The sequence below is a fragment of the Apteryx rowi genome, unplaced genomic scaffold (genome assembly GCF_003343035.1).
Source record: "Apteryx rowi isolate R43461 unplaced genomic scaffold, aptRow1 scaffold_180, whole genome shotgun sequence".
NCBI lineage: Eukaryota > Metazoa > Chordata > Aves > Apterygiformes > Apterygidae > Apteryx > Apteryx rowi.
The window spans coordinates 312,251-333,451 of NW_020448086.1; the positions used below are offsets into that span (position 1 = coordinate 312,251).

At 38.5% G+C, this 21,201-nt stretch overlaps 1 protein-coding gene across 2 annotated transcripts in view; it reads right to left on the reverse strand.

The window, feature by feature from the left end:
- Positions 1–21,201, reverse strand: part of RAPGEF4 (Rap guanine nucleotide exchange factor 4) — a 165,979-nt gene that overhangs the window by 78,923 nt on the left and 65,855 nt on the right. For both annotated transcript variants that reach the window (XM_026061444.1, XM_026061445.1), the window contains 2 exons: positions 3,463–3,535; positions 2,318–2,379 (listed from right to left, as the gene is read on the reverse strand). In XM_026061444.1, the coding sequence (XP_025917229.1) occupies positions 2,318–2,379; positions 3,463–3,535 (135 nt within the window). The remainder of the gene's footprint in view (positions 1–2,317; positions 2,380–3,462; positions 3,536–21,201) is intronic.

Consider the following 21,201-nt stretch of genomic DNA (forward strand, 5'->3'; position numbering starts at 1 on the left):
ATGCTCCTGCACTGATCCAGTAGCCATTTTGGCAAACACATATCACTCTAAAATACACAAACACAGGGCTGTTTTCTGGTAACCTGTTACTTTGAATAGCTGGCAACACTTATGGGAATTTGGCCCTGCAATCACACCATCTTCCTGATCATTCAAAACTGACATGAGGACATGAAGAGATACATGTTGCATAAGCACAGTAATAATTGTACAGTTTAAATTTCAGAACAAAAATTCCATGCAGTAAACAAAATACTTCAGTAGTTACATCTTTGTTGCACTTACCTTTCGCTTAACATAATTAAACAGAAATACGGCCATATGGTGAAAATGGAGAACTAGGATTCATGAACCATTTCTGTGCTACGTAGGTTCCTCTGCCACATTTGTCATAGGACTTTCTGAGCTCCTTCCAGGATTAAACAAGGTGACAAGCATCTGTCACATATTTGCTCTCTGAGCTTTTCTCCAGATAAATGTGCACAGAGTGTGGGAGGGCTGTTTTATATGTGGGTCTTGGAAAGGAAGTTATTATGGTTCATGAAGGACCTTAGTCCCATAAAAGTCACTGAACGCTTTGGGGCTGCCCCAGCCACGTTCTCTCTCCTACACAGGTGAACATTACTTTGTGTGTGAAGAGTCTTGCTATGCTAAAAAAGCCCAGCTATTGGCAGCCATATTAATCACAAAGCTCTGCTCAGTTTCTGTAACACTGTGGACCTGTCAGTGTGTATCTCAAAGAAGAATGCCCAGTGGCAGATGCTTTACACTCTCTATGAGCAGGACCCCTGCATTACTAGGGCTCAGCTTTCCTCCATCAGTTCTCCAGCCATGAACTGATCTCAGTTGAACATTAAGCCATCTGACTGGCAAGAAGCCATCTGCATGCACTGAGGGACAGGAAAAGCCATGTATTATCTCCATATCCTGGAACACAAGTTCATGACAGTCAACCCATTCACACAGCAGCTCCACACGAGAACGGATCCTTGTAGGCCATGTAAAAGAGGGATCTCTTAATACCAGTGATACTGGCTGAGGATCACTGACTGTTACTGAAAGGATTCCATTTCTTCCAGGAAAGATGAGGATGCTTTTAGCTTGCTACCAGGAACCCCTCTATCTGTGTCAGAAGAGAAAGACGTATCTTTTGGTTTGGATTCTATGCCCTCTTCTCGCATTGATTTCTTAGGTGCTCTCAAGTAAGACCCCTGATCATGCAACTTAAGTCCAAAATGCCCATGCCTTGGAAAAGCACTGAGCTAAATACTCATAAATGTTGGTGAAATGATTACAGAATGGAAGATGTTATCTAAGTATCTAAAAATTATTACTTAGTGCATGAAAAATATTTATTTTCATATAGGATAAGGCTGCATCAGGAAGTGGTATAGCACTAATGAATAAGACTCTAGAAAAAGGAACTGCATACCATTACAGCTGTACATTTAATAAAGGCTAAATGTGACAATTAAGAAAGGTCAGTACCCTTGAGGAAGCAGGACAGACAGACAGGGAGAGGCGGAAGTAGTTATTTTAGCATTAAGGAAACAGGCTAAAATATTCATTGTCTTTATCTGCTGTCAAGACATGTTTTCAATTTAACAGAAAAATCCTTTAACCTTTTAAAGACATCACACAAATGCATCCAATTAAACTCCTATATTCACAAAGAAAGCATCCAAGCAACTGTATATAACCGTAACACTCTYGCCCCTGCCATAAGAAACCGAACAGGGATGAACATTCACAACGTCTTACACTACTTCTCCCCACTATTATGATTATTTTAAAGACAGCATAGCATTATTCATGAGTTATTTCATGTGGGTCCTGATTTGGTAAGGCTGAACACACAGAAATATTTCACAAAGGGGAACTAGGATGTAAAGCTGTTCTCTCAATACAGTAGAAAATTTACCCTGTGCAAAGGGCCACCATCAGTTAAGACTCAGTTAAGCCTTAAAATAAGATTTAATTAAGAATTTTATGATCTACTGACTATACTCTGTTCTCGTCATGGGGATGCTTTTCTTCCATGTTCTTAGCACCTTTCTTACAGAGATATGACAATCAGATTGTAACACAAACTTCAGCAGCAGTACACTTTGCAATATGCTGATTCTGAACCATTTGCTTTCTTCAGTTTTATGATACCATGTCTAAAGCTAGCTTATAATTTGTATATTTTACTCATATGTATCAGCTACATGCTTTGCATTTTCACCAGGCTCTTCTCAACTTAACACTGTACTTCTGCATTTTTCATTACCAAAAAGCCCCCACAAAAAAACAGACAAAACTAGGTGTGATTTACCTTAGTACAATTTTTAGAAACTTGGCAAAGAGCACTTGACATATTCTCCTTGTCCGGCATCCCTGAAAAAAGAATACAGAAAGTACATACATACTGTACGTTCTCTAAGTACCAAAGGATAGTACCAATTATTACCAATGGAATAAGGAATTGGACAGTTTTAATATTTTGATAGCATATGCACTAATCTATGATTTTTTAACAGTAAAACATGTTTGACCATACTTATTCAGGCAAAATTTTCCTCTTATGAACATGAAAAAGACAAAAGAGCTAACTTGTTTAATTGCTATAACTACAGCTTGTTAAACACGGTACTTTCTCACAATTTAGTATTTGAAGTTTGTATGTAGGAGTTGAATTAGTTATATTTTTTTCATTTGACATTAGCTGTGTTTTAACCCTTGGCAGTCAAAGGCAGGATTGAATTTACCCTAACCAGCTATGCTATGCTATGCTATTCTTCCACAAATAGAACATATTGAACACATAACGTATTGGCCAAAATTTGCAGATGGTCAGACTTCTTCCCAACTGACATCTAAGTAATCCTCTGACAACGAAATAAAAGTACCGTGATTTACAGAAGTGATGAACTACCAAAGGCTTCCCTTGGATTCAAATGACTACAGGCATGTCTATACCTTTATGCCATGGGGTCACATGAGGCAGAGACGTACCCAGACTAACTTAGCTATATAATTAAGGTCAGAGAGCAGCATGATGAGCGCAGGCTAGCTGCCCGAGCATTAACCCAAGTAAGTTTTGTAGCCCATCCTAGTTAAGAAAATTGGTCAGTTTGTTGTATTTATTCTACTCACAGGACTCATGGCTGCATTTCATGGAATTCATGCAACATTTAGATACAGTTAAACGTTATATGACAAAATACAGTATATTTTAGTCAACAGGTCTAACTCACAGCGCGGATCTGTGTACAGCTCTGTATATAGTTTTATACAGTTGGGAATGCAGTTAGGCAAGTTCCAAATTATTTCCTACTATTGCAATCTTAACCCAGTCCTAATACTGGATTGAATTCAACATCAAAAATTCCAATACCCCAAAATGGAGAACAATTGTCGTCTTCTTTCTTTTCTTTTTTTTTTTTCCCTAACATCTGATTTCTATTTTCTCATACTTACTGTCATTGTTGGAGCCCGTTTCCATAACACCATATGGAGGAGTGAGAAGTCCAGACATATACTGTCGATATTTCTGAAAGACAGTGATGGCAAATTCAGTCAGGTACAAGATGTATAAGCCATTCACTGGATGATGTGGTATTTACATCTGTGCCTGCTGCCTTGTTCTTCACATGCACACAAGCAACCTATGACAGAGCCCATTAGACATGTTTTTACTCTTAACACTACAAGGCCTGTTTTCTTGATCAGAGCATACTGCCTTTATTTTATCAGAAGTTTTGGTACAACCCCATGCAGTTCCCTATTCAACCTCCCCAAAAGGCATGACTTTGAGGGGTCTAATAAATCAATATTGTACTTAGCTGTGTGATTTCCCATAAAGTCTGTTTTAAAGCTTGCTTGAAATTACACTACTCAAACAAACTCAAGCTTGCCACCTACTTTATTTTAGGGATAGAGGCAAGGCTGTTAATTAAGAATTCATGGGAATCATGTACTACCTTTTCTACAAGATTTAAAACATACAGGATTTATGGCTAAAACCCTAAATGTTTAATTCCAATACACTAAACAAAGCAAAAGTCTGGTTTTCAAAACTACAAAGTTATGTAACATACACATACCCAATATGCACATACACACTAAAACTGTATTATCAGTCAAAACTTTGTAACTGTAGAAACAATGTCCCTTGTACCACTACAAACTACATAATTGTAACTGATGTCAGTAACTGATATCTTTCTTCAGTGAATGCCCACACGATCAATGAGGTTCAAAGCTTACATAAATCTCCGTCTAGAAGTGTTAAGAAACTCACAGAACATAAAAAATAGCACCAAGGAAAAAATGTCCTTTTATCAAGTAGAAATCATTCAGTGCGTAAGTGAGACATTTTTGTTTTCAATCACACCATCTTGCTCTCATGCTTAAGGATAAACAACTATAGTTCCCTTTTGGAACTGGCATAAAATAAGCTTGTGCAATGAGGATGCTAATGATTAGTATGAATAAAATGTGTTGTGTAGGCCTTAGTGTGTGCTGAACGTGAACAAACTACTGCTTTAAAGTCAAGTAGGTTTCAACTAAGCGTACAGAATAACTGAGGCACAAAACTTCCCTCATAGAACAATTTTAATTAAAAAGTTTTATCCTTTGCTCTGTGGGGCTGTCTTGATGTATTCACTTTAAAAATGTTGTCTACTGAACTTTAACGGATGCTTGAATTATCCTTTCAGCATTTCTTTTCCCGGGAAATGGATATAAAAATGTCATCAATTGTGGCACTAAAGAATGAACGTCTTGCACTCTAAATAATAACAAAAGCTACAAAGAGTACATTAATCTTAATAAACCAATCCTATTTTTAGATGAGCTATTACATGCTAAAGCTTAGTAATATATTATTTAAACCTCAGCCATAGCCCAGCTGAAAACTCACAGGAGTAAAATGTTTCTGAACACAAGAAATTATGTTATATTCCTGGTGCTTCAGTCACACAAAATAAATGCTACTTAATTTGGGGATAAAACTCTCTTGTTTTGTTTTCCAGGCTGTTCACTACTCTGCATCCAGTCCTATGCCTGGAACTTCCACTGAACTCAACAAGAGGGAGAATGTGACAAATAATTATTTTCCCAGTTCAACAAGTAAACCAAACACATAAAGCAGGGAAATACTCATTTTGGCTGACAAAATTAAACATAGGAAAATATGACACAAGGTCTTGAAATAACATTTTATTCAAACAATAAATAAATGTTTTGTTCTGGCTTTAAAATTAAAAAATTTTAACATGCAACTTAAATGAATTTGGTCTTGAAACGTGATTTAGAAAAGGAAAATGAAATGTTTCATTTGGGATATGATAAAATCAAATTTTACAGAGAATTTTTTTCTGTTGTTCCTAACCTTTTGGATGATACTCAGGTATTTGTTCTGTTTTTCCCCAAAATAGCATTTTCCCAGAAATAAATTATTAGTCCCAAAACATTTAATCCACTTTGATAAGGAACTTAGATTGTAGGGTGATAGTAATTCTCTCTTTTAACTTTTCAAATGTATGTATTTCCTATGCCATGTTCACCACTCATGTACAGCATGGCAGTTGCCTTTCTGATTAATTCTCTAATATTTTTCCTGACTATTCTTCTCATGAAATGAAACATAGAATACACCATACAATTGCAAAACTGCATGAGGGCTTAACTTAATAAAAATACATACAGAAGTCTTACAGGTATAATAAGCTACAAATGCATATATGACTTTTACAGCAGTAAAACTCTGACATTAAGCATCAAATGTGCAGAGTTCCACACTTTTGCTAAAACACAACTCTTTTAGCTCTATTATGTAACTGCCCTGTATAACATAAGGTATCAGCCACAAGAAAAAAGACGTAGCTGCACACCACCAAGCAGTGATACAAAAAGGTATTATAAAAAGCTGACATTTTAGGGTTCTTGGAATCCCATACATGTCTTAGAAACTTGCCATTTTTTAAGAACCTCAGCGCTATTTACCTTTGGATGCAGGTCTGATGTTCACTGACAGGCAGGGACCTATTCTCCCATCTTGTACACCTACTGCCATATTATATGCTGTATTATTTGCACTCATATCCTGTAGGCTTTAGGGATGCCTGAAGATTTCTTGTCTGTATGGACACCTAATCACATTCAGCCCTATCTCATGCTCTGGATGCCAACACCCACAAGGAACAAAAGCATAGGCTACCAAAGACTAAAACTCTGCCATCTTCCATGCAAAAGTCCTACAATACCATGGGATACATCTATTTAGGAGACTGGTRCAGCCAGCCTTGTGAGAAGCACTGCCTAGGAAACAGCTCAGTCAGCATTACCAGAAGAGGTAATTCAAGACATGCCTCCAGAAAGCTCAGTTGTTGAGACTCCTGCTGGGACCTCAGTATAAATTAAGCTACCTTGTATCTATGGCTGTCTTGAAGGAAGGCAGATATGACTGCCTTCACATGGTCTCCTGTGAAGATAATACCTCTGTAGGGTGCAGACTGACAGAGGAGGTACAATTTACACCCAAAATTGTGCCAGCTCATCAGCCAAATTAAATGTCAAAGGACACTCATTTGTAGAGAAGCCAGATTACTGTTTTCTAGGAAAGTAAGTATGCAAAGAGAGACATAAAATAACTGCATAAAGATTCACAGTATCAAATGGAGTAATGAAGTTCCAAGCATGATATCTCTCAAAGCTGAGATAATGAGGAAAATGCAATATTGAGTGTGAGACCTCTCTTATTACCATAACATCTGTAAATGAAAAGAAAATGCAATAAGCAAAATTGAACTGGTAGGTGGCATTTAAAATGATCCTGAAGATTAACAGACTAAATATTTACAAAAGGCTTTTGAGAATGCATTCCACTGGTGGTATGAACTCTGGAAAGGCTCTCCTTATGAAAGACAACAATAGCTATCAAATCATCTTAAGCTTGTTTATTACCAGAAGTCTTCAAGATCAGTAAATCCAACAGGACAGCAAGTTTTACAACTATGCTCAGTGACCTATTCATTGTTTCTTCAGATTTCTCCCAATTTACAAACGTTATTGTGCAATAGCTTAAAGAGCAGGCACTTTCTGCATCTAACCTGACAGTTCCAGTTACTGACCAAATCATATCCATGCAGTGGTGAAATTTAACCCAACCTTTTCAGTCACTGCTACAGCCTAAACCACAGAAGAGTGCTAACAAGAACTGCATGAAGGGAAAGGAAGAAAGGGGGTAACACGCTTCCCTGACTGGGGATGTGCTGTGGGTGAATTCTCATGCCAAGAATTTTAAAGCCACTCATTTCAGTGTGCTCAGCATGTCCCTTCGCACGCTCCTATTTGGACTGTGCTTGCGGGTAGCTGGTAATCAATTAGTCTCAGAGGTTTTCATGACTACAGCAGATTTGCTTCCACACCATGAACATAGTTTGGTAAAAATTTTATATGATAATGTTTAGAAAGGCGATTACTGTAATACTGACGCAAGCTATCTGTGAATCTCTTATAAACTTTTCCAGTGCATATAAGGTATATAAAATACATCTTTTCAGTTGGTAAGTATTTGAGAACTAATACCCATATAAAGGCAGGGAAAGAAGGAGCAAAAAGTGATCTATACAATGCAAACACTCCAATAAAAGCCAGGTGGATGTGAAGAAGTGTACGACCCTACGTTTCTTTCCACGCGCACTGGGCAGCAAAACCACAGCAATCTAATGGGAAGGCCTCGGACTGACGAAGGAACGACCTCTTGGCATAAAGCTCTTGAAGCCGGGTTCCACATCAGATACTCTCCCAAGTGCAACAGTTCTCTAGGCAGCAAACAGCATCTGATTAATAGCTGTTTAATAAGGACTCCGGTAGTGATGGCATGCAGCACTAGGGAACCTTCTGACACTTCCCTGTGCTAAGGCAAACCTACACATAGCAAGGTACTAAAAAGTGGATGCCCTGTAACATTGGAGAATGTTTTGTAGATTACAATAGATGCTTGGTTGAATACATGCTCTCTTTCTCCCTCTAAACCTCCCCCACAAAAATTTCAATATATAGTGACACTTGTCCAGATGCACTTTTGTTACCTCCTGTTCCACCAATGACCACTGGCAGAAGAGAAAATTGTAAGTAATACAAAATAATACAAAATAATTAATCTCAGTTCTGTTCCAGGAATCCTAGGCCAAACACCAAGGTGGCCTTTCCATATACACTTCTCAAACCTTTGTGTAACTATTTTATCAGCCATTGTATTTTGACTATTACCTGAGTTCCGTAATCCTCCTGTGCTATCGGTCCATACTCCCGAAATGGTTTCTCTTGGGGGATATAAGCTGTAGCTTGACAGCGTGGGCCAGCTTTTCTATTTTCTTTAGATACTAAATAATTGATCACTGATGCTCTCAGTACAGCTCTGTTCTTCCTGTGAGTTGGCTGTGCCAGTCATACCATTTTGGCCATGAATAATGTCTCTTCTGAGCTCAGCATGGTACATTGTCTCTTCTTCTTTTCTCCAGAACAATACTGAGAGATGGGAAGGAGCCCCAAAAGATCTCTGGCCCCTCTTTTCACCCCCAAACCAAGCAGAGATTGCTGTCTCTATGTCTAGATCTTCACACTCAGACCTGAGGCTCCAAAGATCACTCTTCACTGAACTACCGGGCAAGTGAAATCTCAAGCCACTTACCTACTGCTCCTAGGTGTTTTCCAATAAAAACTGCCTAATATTCTTATAGAACTTCACTAAAAAAGAGAGTGAAACAACGTGAAAAAAAACAAACAACGTGTTTGCCATGGTCCAGTATTATATGCTGAAACCCACAGAAAACTCACTGACATTTTTCTGATTTCAGAAACTGCCTTGTCAGTATATTTATCAAATAGTAAGTGTATTTCTCCTAAGAAATCTTAATCAGAAATTCCCATCCCTTTCAGGTCAATGCCACTTAACTGAATCATAGAAAGGACCTGTCCCATGGCTGTATGACATTGAATAGTAAATCCTTGTTGGAAGCTGCTGTAGCAATATAACCTCATAACACCTATCACTTCAACAGAACCCTAAATTTGAGTTGTGATAAGCAACTAAAACCATATGGGGATAAGGGTAAGCTTGCAGGATTTGAAGCAAACTTTGCTCCTCAGCATCAGCTCTCTAAAACTTTGTCTCCTGACAGGGCCAGAGTGTAACTGGCCTGAACCATAATCAGGGATTTACACAAGGTCTCTTGCCCAGACAGCTACTAGCGCACACCCGCATTTCCAGCCATAGGCTGACTCCTCTGATCCATGAGCTGTAACAGAGCCACCCCACTTTCACATTCAGTGTCTTTCTCCCAGCTGCTGAATAAGCCAAGTTTACTTACAAAATGTTATTTAGATCAAAAATCACTCTAGAACAAGTCCACACACGTGAATCTCAAAACACGGTTCTTCAGTGAGGTTGCAATGACAGCAGCCCAGGCAGGTAAATGACATGGCAAAGTTGCCCAGATACTTCTATGAATTTCACTCTGAAGGTTGCTTTTGAAGAAAAAAGAAAAACAAAAACTTTTTCACAGTAATTCTTTCTCATATCTCCAAAGAGAAGCTCAGCACGTCATATTACTACCACACAGCAGTGTATTAAGTGACAAGTAGAAATCCTGATGACTGAAAACAACTTCATGCTCAACATGGCTGAACAATGTGACAAGACCTCAGCTCTTTCTGAGCCAGACCAAGAGAACACTAGCCCTTGGCCCAAAGTGTTTTATGTCCGAGCCACAGGCAAGGTTAGGTCTGCCCCCAAATCTCGTGGGGAACATTTGGGTTGGGAGAGCTTGCTGAACCCAACAGACTCTTCCCCCAGTCTGCAGATCTGATCAGCTTGTTGCTCTCTGCCTCTCTTTTTATGGGGTGAGGCTGACTAGTGGCCTTGACTGCCTTCCAGCCAGAGCGCTTGTTGCACATATGTCTGCATGGGATTAACACCTCACCTTAGTGTGGGGTACAGTGACCCATTCCCTTCTGCACGGTAAGAAGACAGGCTTCATTAGTAATGTGACCCACAGATTGTATGACCCCACTGCATGCTTTTGCACTGGAACTCAGGCTCAAGTCATAAAGCACATATATAGCAGGACAGAATATTGAGGGGTGGTCTTACCTCAGTACACAGGGGAATTTCATGCAAAAACTGCGTGAACATACAGATTAGGATGGATAATACCTTTAAGTATGATGAATATTATTAAATACATTGTTTCTTCTTGCTTTTGTGATTCACACAGCATAATTCAAGTACAGGTAATGGAACAAAACTGAAGTATTTTGAAAGGAAATTATAAAGACAAATTGGAATAAAATAATAATGAACCAATAGAGAAAATACATTTTTATGTTTTGTGGAAAAAGATTAAATAAAACATGTGGCTAAATATTTTACCATGTGACTTACAGAATAGAGACTGCCTTGTATATATTAGTCTATTCAAGCCATTAAAATGAGATAGACAAGGCCTGAAATAGCAGAACTGAAGTACCATTTAGTAATATTTAGGTAAAATAGGCACAGGAAATGCCTGTAGTGAAACTGCTGAATCCTGATCCCAGAATTAGTACATTCTATACAATAGTACATGAATCTGCATCTTTTCCATTTATTTATCTATTTACAATTTTCCAAATGTTCCTGCATGGCTCTAATCAACTAGACTTTAGATTTTATTTTGGCTCTTTGTTTTGAAGGCATATATTTTTCTGCCATGTTCCTGCTTAAATCAATTTATTGTGCTTGAAAAGCTCTGTGTGCAGAATTTGCTTGATCACAGAATCCCCCTGCGTTTTAGTTGAAAAGAAAAATGCACCCCACTCACTGAAATCATGCCAAATAGCAGACTTGGCTACCAGATAGAGACCTGAAGATAAGACTGCACTGCAAAAATCAAATCCAAGGAAATTAGAGCATGAGCAATGATTGAACAAATTACACAGACTATTCTGCCCCATCCAATTTAAATATAGAAATGACATCATGCAGCCCTCTGATTCTGTCTCCTACAGGAATCCACTCAGGAAATGTACCTGGGTGGGGATTAGGAGTTGGTAGGCAGGGATCAGAAAGATTGTACCTACTTAAAGGAAGACAAAAGAAATACATAAAAAAAAGAACACAGGGTCCATCTGATTCATGTATTTTCTTTCACTACACTTGTGTACCATATAATGTACTTACATTAAAAAAAAACGTTAGTGACTCAACTCCCTTTAACGTGAAGTTTAAGTTTTCAGAAGTGGCTGAAAAAGAGCATCATGCAATTCCATACGTATTTTCTTACAGTGATCTCTGTATGCTGAATTTGTTCACTTTAAAAACAGATGATGATGTCTCTCAGAGCCAGTACTTCAAATTCAACACAAGATCAGAAAATCAAGCTGTGTTCTCCTTTCTTCCTCTCTCATTATCACTTCTAGGAGAGATGCAGAAAATCACATTTTAGCTGGAATTTTCTGAATGATGCAAGTAGCAGAACAGAACCTCGCTCCCCTTCAGACTGTTCTACAAAGCCAACAAATGCAAACCTGCATTTTTATTAGCGAAGTCAATGGATATGACTTGAAAACAAACAAAGAGTAGAACGATTAAGAAAAAAGCACTATATTAACATAATCATTTTTCCTACCATGGCCATCCTTTAAACCCACATGGACAGTCCTTAGATCTAGCTAAGTCTGACAGCATCACATGGGCCATTTACATATGGGAAACCTATTCCAAGAACAATTCGCTAAAGTTCTGTGCACAAAAGCCTTTCTTTTAGCCCTAGGCAGTCACACCTTCTATTTTCAGATATACTGTTTTAATGATGGGAGTACCAAGGGCGCTCTCTTTCAGGTGAGCTCAGGGTGGGTGCACTATGCAAGAAGGCAGTGTACAAGGCGGGTCACAGGCAGACAATTAGCAACTTACAAATACAGGGATGAAGCTGGTGTTTCTCAGGTCTTCACCTGGACATCTATTGGCCACCTCCTACACTATTTCTTCCATTGCTTCTCTCTAAACTGATCCTTAGCATTTTTGCAGAGCAGAGCTTCAGCTGAGATAAAAGGTCATACCAGGAAGAGGTTTATGTCGGCAAAGTGCTTTGACAGAACAGTAAACTCTGTAACTGCAGCAACATATAAGTCTTGTTTCTGATCACACATCCTCATCTTCATAGCAAGCAAAAGCGAAGAATACGTGCACTAGAGAAGTCAGAAGTCAGCAAGAGCCTCTAAACAAAGTTGATTCACCCTGACATTGCTGCCTCCCAAATGCAGAAGGCCGGACTCACATGACCAATATAWCTTTGCATGAGTATGATACAAAAGGCTTTGTCTGAAGAAATCTTTGCGGAACTAGGTATGCATCARTAAGACACGGAAAAGTAGCAAACCTTGCAGTGCAGGTGGTGCTCTAGCAGAGGGCTGAAGTCATGCTCCTCTGTACTGAAATTCTATAAGGTCAACGCAAGGTCTATGCAGTGCTTAAGTCCTAAAAATAGGCTTTAAGTGCAACTTAAATGGCACACTGGCCTTCTGTTAGCACTGTGTGCAGCAGTGAATTTCATCCACTGTGCATAAATACGTTTTTCTTCCCTCCCCCTTACATTTTTTAAATGGAGATTTGAAACAAAAAGCAAAATGGTGAGCTGAACTGGATCTCTGCTTTTCATATTTATAAACCCCAAGCACAGAAGTGCATTGGTCTAGAAACTTGTTTTCATCTAGAATGAAACTCTGGGTTAAATACTAATTCCTCTAAAATCAATATAACCTTCTTAATGAGTTCAGTGGGGTCATTCTAACACTGTGCCTTTGCTTCTCACAGAAACAGGTACATAACAACTTCCAGCACCCTTCTAATATTAAAGCCTTCTATTTTGGGGATAATTGTACAAAGCGATCATTTCTACTACAATTGTGCCTAATAACAATGAGGATATTTGGCAAATGAGTAAATATACAAGGGAATTTCCCTTATAATATTAGCTTCAATGCTTCAATGCTTTTTAAAATATTATTTAGATTACAGAGTAAGCTGCTTTAATAGCAGCTTGTGCAGCTCTCTTAGCAACACTGCTGTGAAATCAAAACAAGTACAGTCCAAAATAAGAAAGGGGAGAAACCTAAAGACAAACTGAATAATTATAATTCAGGGATTATGATTGAAAATAGTCTGATCCTTCTAGTACAAGGAAAACAGTGCATTGTGACACAGAAAACAACTCACAATCAGATTAATATCACTTAACAGGACCCCAAAATACCTGGTCCTCCCACCCCAGCCAGCAGTCAGTGCAATGGAACCACTGGAGTTATCTTGCCAGGATAAATCTCTCATGGATCCAAATGCCCAAATCCAAAGGGATCCCTCTCATACAGTGTAGCATAATAAATGCTACCTGTGATGCTTCCTCCACTCGTGTTCAGAATGGTATTTCAGCTATTTTGTAACACAACATTTGGTTTCACTGCCTTACAGCCACGCTCAGAGTCCAGCATCTAGTCACCATCCTGTCTGAAGCTTGTACAAAGGCCTGTGAAGCAGAGTCTCTCTGACAGGCTTCTACAACAGCACCTTATCCAACGATACAAAGACGTATTGGACCAGAGTGATGGACTTTGCTTACACTACAACACGAACAACATTAATAATGTGGTTCGAGCTGTGCTGTAACACAGGGATTAGGTAAACTGCATTAACAATGTGCAATGTAACTGCCGTACTTTATTTGGATGGGGCACTTTCAAGGATTTTCACTGACTGAAGTCAGCACAAGCAACTTCCTCAAACCAAAAATACTTTATTTACCCAGCAATCTTGTCTACCAAGACAGAAAAGCCAGCACACCAAATGCTGCTCTAGAATTGTAACCTCCAGCCTCTTGCTGCAGGCTGCTTCTCAAGCTATTTTTCTTTAAGCAAAAAGTAAACTAACTTTACTCATTTCTTCTCAGCCCTAGAAACATTTTCAGCACTCATCAAGAGAGGTGACAACAAGGGATGGAGACACACAGGGATGGGGAAGAAGGAAGAAAGTCCCACTGAAAGTTGTAAATGTTGGGAAAAAAAAGAAAAAGTAACAAGAAACAAAAAGAGGAAGGAAAGGAACATGCTTTAGGGAGGAATTGTGTGAAGGGCAGGAGCAGAGTGGAATATATAGTCTAAACAGAAGCTCCTTTATTTGAGAAGGAGGAGAGTCAAAAAAGTCATGAAGTTAGGGTCTGGCAATGAAAATCCAACTTGTCTCAAAATGCTTAGACACTGTGGCTTGGGAAACAACAGAAAATCTTAAGAAAGATAAAATGTTAAGGAGGATTGTCTAGAAGGAGACACCACAGTTCCCTGAACAGATGAGACACTACAAGGAGTGGATAGATTTCAGAGATGATGATACACTAAAGAAAAAAAAACAGGAAGAGAAAATGTGAAGTAGCCCATGGGCACGCTTAATAAATGAATTCCCGTCTTCCTTCTTGCTGCCACTGAAGAAAGCACTTCCACTGGTTTTCTTCAAGTACATGTTGATATCTTAGAAACAGATAAGCAATTTCACAGTAGACAGAGTCTAGGCTCATTAGATCTGTCTGTCTTTGAGACAGTTGAGGCTTAAGGCTTCTGCAGATCCAGATGAACATCAGCACAGAATACAGCATCAAGCCTGCAAAGCAGGCATGAAGGCATTTGCAAACATGCAGATTTTCCAATCACAAGCTTAATTTCTATTTTCCATAGTGAACCACTGTTTGTGTCTGTTATTTTTTATTGTGTGTCATTGTGATGTCAACTATAAGCAAAATTAGAAGAAAACAGGATAGAAAATCTGAGATTTAAAGGATTAAAATAGTATAATCCCAGTAGAGTCCAAACTGCCTCAAAAATCAAAAGTCATCTGAGACTGAGAAGTGGCATGAATATAGAAATTACATAACATTCTCCCTAAGGAATTGAGCCTGGTAAGAATAATCCAAATCCATTTGGTTACCATTTAAAAATTACTCGGATTGTGGTTTTTTGCAGATTAAGTTGAGCATCAAGCATGTAGCCTAGTTTGACTAGGTGATTACTCCAGTGTGGGAAGGAATTTTGCATTGAGAAGTCTTGGTTTTTTGTTTGCTGTATTTCATTTTTTGAACAGGAGTTTCTTTCACAGTGCAATATATAACCACAAAACATAGTCACTCTGATTTTCATTCCTCATTATCAGCCTTCATTCTCACTATGATCTRCCACATTTAAGACTAAAACAGCACTTGAGATACACAGATGGTCACAATATTGAGGATGCACTATGGATTTCTTAAGTGGACAAAATACTAAAGAGAGAAATTAAGGCTGAGCCTACACATGATCAAAAGAGAAAAATGAAGCATGAGAAATGTGACAAAATGGAGAGAACTCACAAGATAATGAAGGGTAAAGTACTGAATTAAATTAAAAAAGAAAAATTATTTCTGGAAAAAGAAGGATGGAAGGAAAAGGATGGAAGGAAATCTCTTCTTCTACGCAACAGTGCCCTGAAGTCAGCTTGACTGGGGTACAGCTTTGCTAAATTCTACATAAAGAATAAAAAGTCAGCTCTCTCCCTCCTCCTCCCACAAAGGCTCCCAGTGCAGTTAGAGGTAGGATGCAAGCAGGCAGAACAGCACAAATTAACTAAATGAGAGAAGTGGATGCTTCACTAGGAATTTTTGTTCAAATAAAGAAAATAAGGTGAGATTGAGCATGAGAAAACTGAGGACAAGATGTTCACAGCTTTGGCATTCATCCTAGGACAGACATCCAAAGGCTGAATCAGAAACACTTTACAAAACACTCTCCCGTTTGAAAGATTGATGTTTGATACATTCTTGCACTAAAACTATACTGCCAAAAAGGGAGGTAACTAATAAAGACAAACTAAGCCAACACCATCTCAGAGATTAAACTTAACATAACCAGATTCATAAGGGACATTGCTATTCCATAGTTACGTGGAAGGACTTCACCCATGACAGTGACGGAAAACAGTAAACAACCAGCCGGAAGTGAAAGAGAAAGGGGTCTGCTGAAGACTCACTAACAGACCATTAAACTCAGCCATCTATTACATATGTAACAACAGCAATTTTATGAGGCAATTTGGCAAGAAAATTCCACATCTGAGGGGCAGTGAGAAAAGCTGATTTGAGCACTGAGAATCCTCCAGCAACAACTTGCTGAGTGAGAGCATCTAGAGCCTGTCAGCACAAATGCCCAGGTACTCGCCTCTCAGGGGAGAGGCAATTTCTGTGGAACTGGCTAAAAGATGCTGTGCAGGGTTTAGTTTGCCATTCTGAAAGACCTGGCCTTTAGAAGTATATTCTAAAACTTATACTTGGCTTTAAAAATGACGGATTTGATAGCAAGCTCACTAGGAACTGAACCAATTTTCTGAACTTTTGCATCCACTCTACTAGAGTAAACAGTCACTTCTTCTGGGTACCCACCTTTCACACTGCTAAAAATAATTTCAATAGCATATTGAAATCTCAACCTGCCCCACTAGGTGGGAAGATTTAATACAGCCAAAACATACAGTAGATAATTAGTTTTGAAAGTAAAACATCTTTCTAGTCCATTGTTTTCAATTATTTGTTTCTCAGATATCTTTGCATTTCCAGTTATTCCTTTATGGAATCAGATTTTAGTTCTTTCTTTAAAGGCTGACATAAAGGTAGGAAAACAACTCCACCAGGCTGTGCTGGGGAGGCTCCACCACCTGCTTCTTACAAACCCTGGCTGCTCTTGTTCTAAACCCATTGGAAGCAAAGTATTTACAAGGCATAATATTAACACAAAGCAAACAGTAGTACTAGATAAACATGCTGTTTTTACACAGACAGCAAACTAAGTTCAGTTTCAGTAGAGGAGGAAAAATATTACTGTACAATACTACTGCACTATGATTTCATACTGTTTCAGTAGATTTTCAAATGAAGGTGAATGGGTTGTTTAAAATTTATATTGCACAAATGCATTTTAAAAATTCAGAGAGATTCAACAAGGATGTTACAAAATTCTTTTTCAAAAGGCCTTGTTAATGCAAGTAAATACAGTAAATAATGCAGTAAATAATCTTGGCTCTGGTTTTGCAGAGGAGAGAGCATCTTTTCCTGTTAATTTCTCTTACATTGAAAAGTCTCTGATAATTTCCTCAGCCTTCGCACTACAAGAGTACTTACAAACTTTAATCATTCTTTGTGTTATAACTGTGGCCACAATGTGCCAGACCTCCTCAACACAACTTTGGTTACAAAGACTTGGCCTGGTTTCCTAATGAAAAGCAACCAATTTGCCCGTCAGGTAATTCCTCCATTTTCTCCCTTCTTTACAGTAACTTTTGCTCCCAGTGGACAATTTTAACCAAATTTGAAAGAGGGTCAAATAACGTCCTAGAAGTTAAATAAAAATTAGAGATAGAAGAGAGGTCCCAAATATAGTGTCACCACTAAGGGACAAGACGGCAGAACTTTCTGTCCTCCACTTCACTGGCAACACGCACACGCACACTGGCTGGCTCATCGGCACGGTGTAACTCCAAACTAGCTACCACGTGTGGTGTCCATTGTCACCTAAATACATCAGAGAAGTGATGGTAAGCATCTGGGCAGACAAGAGACACAAATTGCCAGGAAACAGAGATTTTCAGTCCTTCTACTCACGGAACAACTTTTCAATCATCTTCATTGGCAGTGATTATTTTTATATCCCAAACTTATTTTGTAACTTCAATTCTTATTATTAGCAATTCTCCTAAGTGTCTGCACTTATGACCATGCACCAGTGTCCTACAGTTGCAACTTCTCAGGGTTTGGGGGAATTCAGTGTTGAGGGTGCTAAGCACCTGAAACAGGTAGCTCTGGCTTAGGAATGCACTGTCATTGATTGCTATTGCAGTGATAAAAAACATACAGGAACATTCTTACATACTCCTCATACAAGAATGAGAGGTTTTATTGAGAAGTAATCTGATGCACTTCATCCTTTTTCCGACAGCATGATGAATTATTAATTCTTGAAGCAAGTGTATTGCCATACTGGGATAAGACTTTCAGTCCTTCTAGAAGACAAGACGAGGTCACTGATAATACTAAAGTTAGAGCACTTCTTAATTGAAGGGTTAGCTAATTTGCAATGACCTACACTCCAGTCTATTTTTGCAGGGATTTTTTCTCTGTAATGAACCAAGACAGACAAAGCCTGTTATTGTCACTTTGATACTGAATATCCACTCACCATTCAAAGAAAGTCTTTATATAGAATATGCAGTAAAATAAGCTACAGCATGAGTCACACTGCTAAAGTCCATGTCTTCTGAGTGTTTTGAGGCACCAGAGGAATCAAATGACTTGCATATGAGAGAGAGATTATCCACCAAGCCACAAGTGTAATTATAAAGCAGCATTAAAGAAAGGTTTCATTAATAGAGAAAAAATGCTGCCTTCCTATCTAAATCCATTTCACACAATTCTTCTGCTAACTTGTAATTCTAAAACTGTATTAGAAACAAGTTTGCAAAGTGTATTATAATGAAAACAAATACATTGGAAATAAGGCAAAAATATTTTTCCATGTAATATGAATTTTATTTTTTTAACAAGGTAACTGCTGTTTGTCTGGTGTGTCTTCCTTTGGTTGTACTGATGGAAATTCAACGTTTACATTATGGAACCTGTAGACATACGCATGATGCACTTAACTGGCTAGCTTTCAGTTTACAAGTATTTTCCCACTACATACTGCTAGCTGCTTGTTTAGAGAGCATCACAGGTGCAATTTTAACATTATACTGTCCCTTCAATTTATAAACTTCAGATTTCCATAAAAATGTTGATAGCTTTTAGATAAGCCATTGTTTCCTCTGAGTATAAGTTTATTATTTGTATAATTCCTATGGAGTTAAAGTCAAGTCCCTTATACACAACTATGCTGGGATTGATACTCAGCTGATATAAATTAACACTTTCACTGGTTTCAGTGAAGCTGATTTACCTCACTTGAAGTGCTCCTTTACCATAAACAATCATTAGTCATCTTGTAGGGAAGCATATTGTCTAGTAACTAGTACTGAGGACTAGATCTCAAGAGAGCTCTGCCATATTCCCAAGTATGCCACTTACTCACTGTGATGAATACTTGAACCAAAACTGTTGTATGAAGACATATTTAGCTGGGAAATAGGAAGTCTGACTACCTTGAAGTCATTAGGAGAATTGCTGTTCATTTCTGCAGAGGGAATTTCATCCTTGAGAAAGGTCACATGCAGACAGCCTATGTCCCGCTTATGTCCCAGGCCCTTGCTTCTTCTGTTCACAAGCTCCATCGCCTTGCCATACCAATAGGAAAAAGATAAGCACAGGACATAAGTCTTTGTGCTAACCACTGCAGTCTTTGTACTAAAGAAGAATCCCATAACAGTTTCTGAAATTGTTTTCACCTCCATAATGTAGGAGATCACAGTAGGTTCCAAAAGCAGTAAACCAAAGCTCCATGAAATAGGTACACTCTTGCCACTGTCTTGCCACTGTTCTGAAAACACCTGGTGGTGCTTTCTCATGGCAAAATCATAAAGTTTTTGCATCACCAATATCACCTATGTTTAGCAAACAGGTATCACAAATCTGATGTGACTAGAAAGAGCAGGGTAAATTGCCCTGTAGACCTAATGAATGACTACATTTCCCATCAGCATCACTAACGCTAGCTTCAGTTACAGTTAATCCTTCCTGAAAACAGAAACAAGTAGGAAAATACAGAAAAGATAGAAAAAAGTGCTAGTGTCTGAATATTTCATAGGGACCCATTTGTTAACAATAGCACAGATTAAAAAAAAACTGGTCTCTGAAAAAAAGCAGAATTGCTTCAAGTGTCCGAAGATGCCATTTTTAACAAAGGAGTAAGCACAGAAGAGGAGATGGGAATTAACTAAAAAATCCCAAGCAAGATCAACACTGCCGGTACAGGTCTGTTGATCTGTTCTGCCTCAGGCAGAAACTAAGGATCCAATACACTGATGTGTTACTTCAGTTTCATGCCAACGTGACTTTTTTCCAAGAGATATAAAACTCATATAATGCTCATACATCAGGTTAGTTAGAGCAACAGAGAGCTAATTCAGAAGAGGCTTCCAGAGTATATACTAGTAGCAGAAATAGATGATGGTAGCCAGAAAAGCTGTTTCTAAAGATGAAAGATATCAGTTACAAGATTTTGGACTGAACCAACACTTTCTTTGTTAGAGCAGCAGTCCCAGTAAAGATAAGTAGTCTTTTTTCTAACTTGCACAGAGCTACATTTTATCTAGATCTATTACCATGGCCCCAAACAGTACAAAGAACAGTAACACACATGCATATGAACAACACCAAAAGTGGCTATGTCTAGTAAAAAAAACACAAAGAGGCTGAGCTAAATCATCTCTGAATTTATCAGCATGTTTTACAAATTTCTGAAAGAAAAGAGACGTATCTCCCTAGAACTATAATTCTCCATGCCACATGTTGGGCTTTGCTTATTAATGAGAATTAAGACCACTTTTCATGTTCTCCTTTAGGGTTCTCTTCTCATGACTTAAACGGAATGGTCAAACCTCGGCAGCTATGGCATCCACAGCCCAGTTCTGTGATGGGCCCTTGTCATGCAGTCTAGGCCACACACATTCTCTTCCCATGTGGACACAGTGGCAGAACTCAGTTTGTAGACACTGAAACATCCTGAGATGTATGTGGCTATTAGGCAGCGTGCTGGCCCAACAACTGCTCCTCATACCTGAGAGGAAAAAGGAGGAGGCCAAAAGGAAAGAATCTGCAGGTCAAGTGTGACCAGTTGGGCACCAGCGATATTCATGAAGGACTCTCTAACTCTGTAATCACTGTATTACCATACCTGTGAACATAACCCAGTGGAATGCCATCAAATTAAGTGCTTAATATTTGTAAAATGCTTCAAGATGTGTAGATTAAGGATACCATAGAAATGCTAGCCAAAATATTGCTATTGTGATACTGCATTCTTTCAGAAATAGACAGACGCACACTCCAGTACATAATTGGGCTGATACCTCTTTAAATATAGATCACTAGAACTCCATGGAGATACCCATCAGTGTCAGTAAATGTATGTAAAAAGAACTACTCATTTGATTATCTTACAATACAAAAT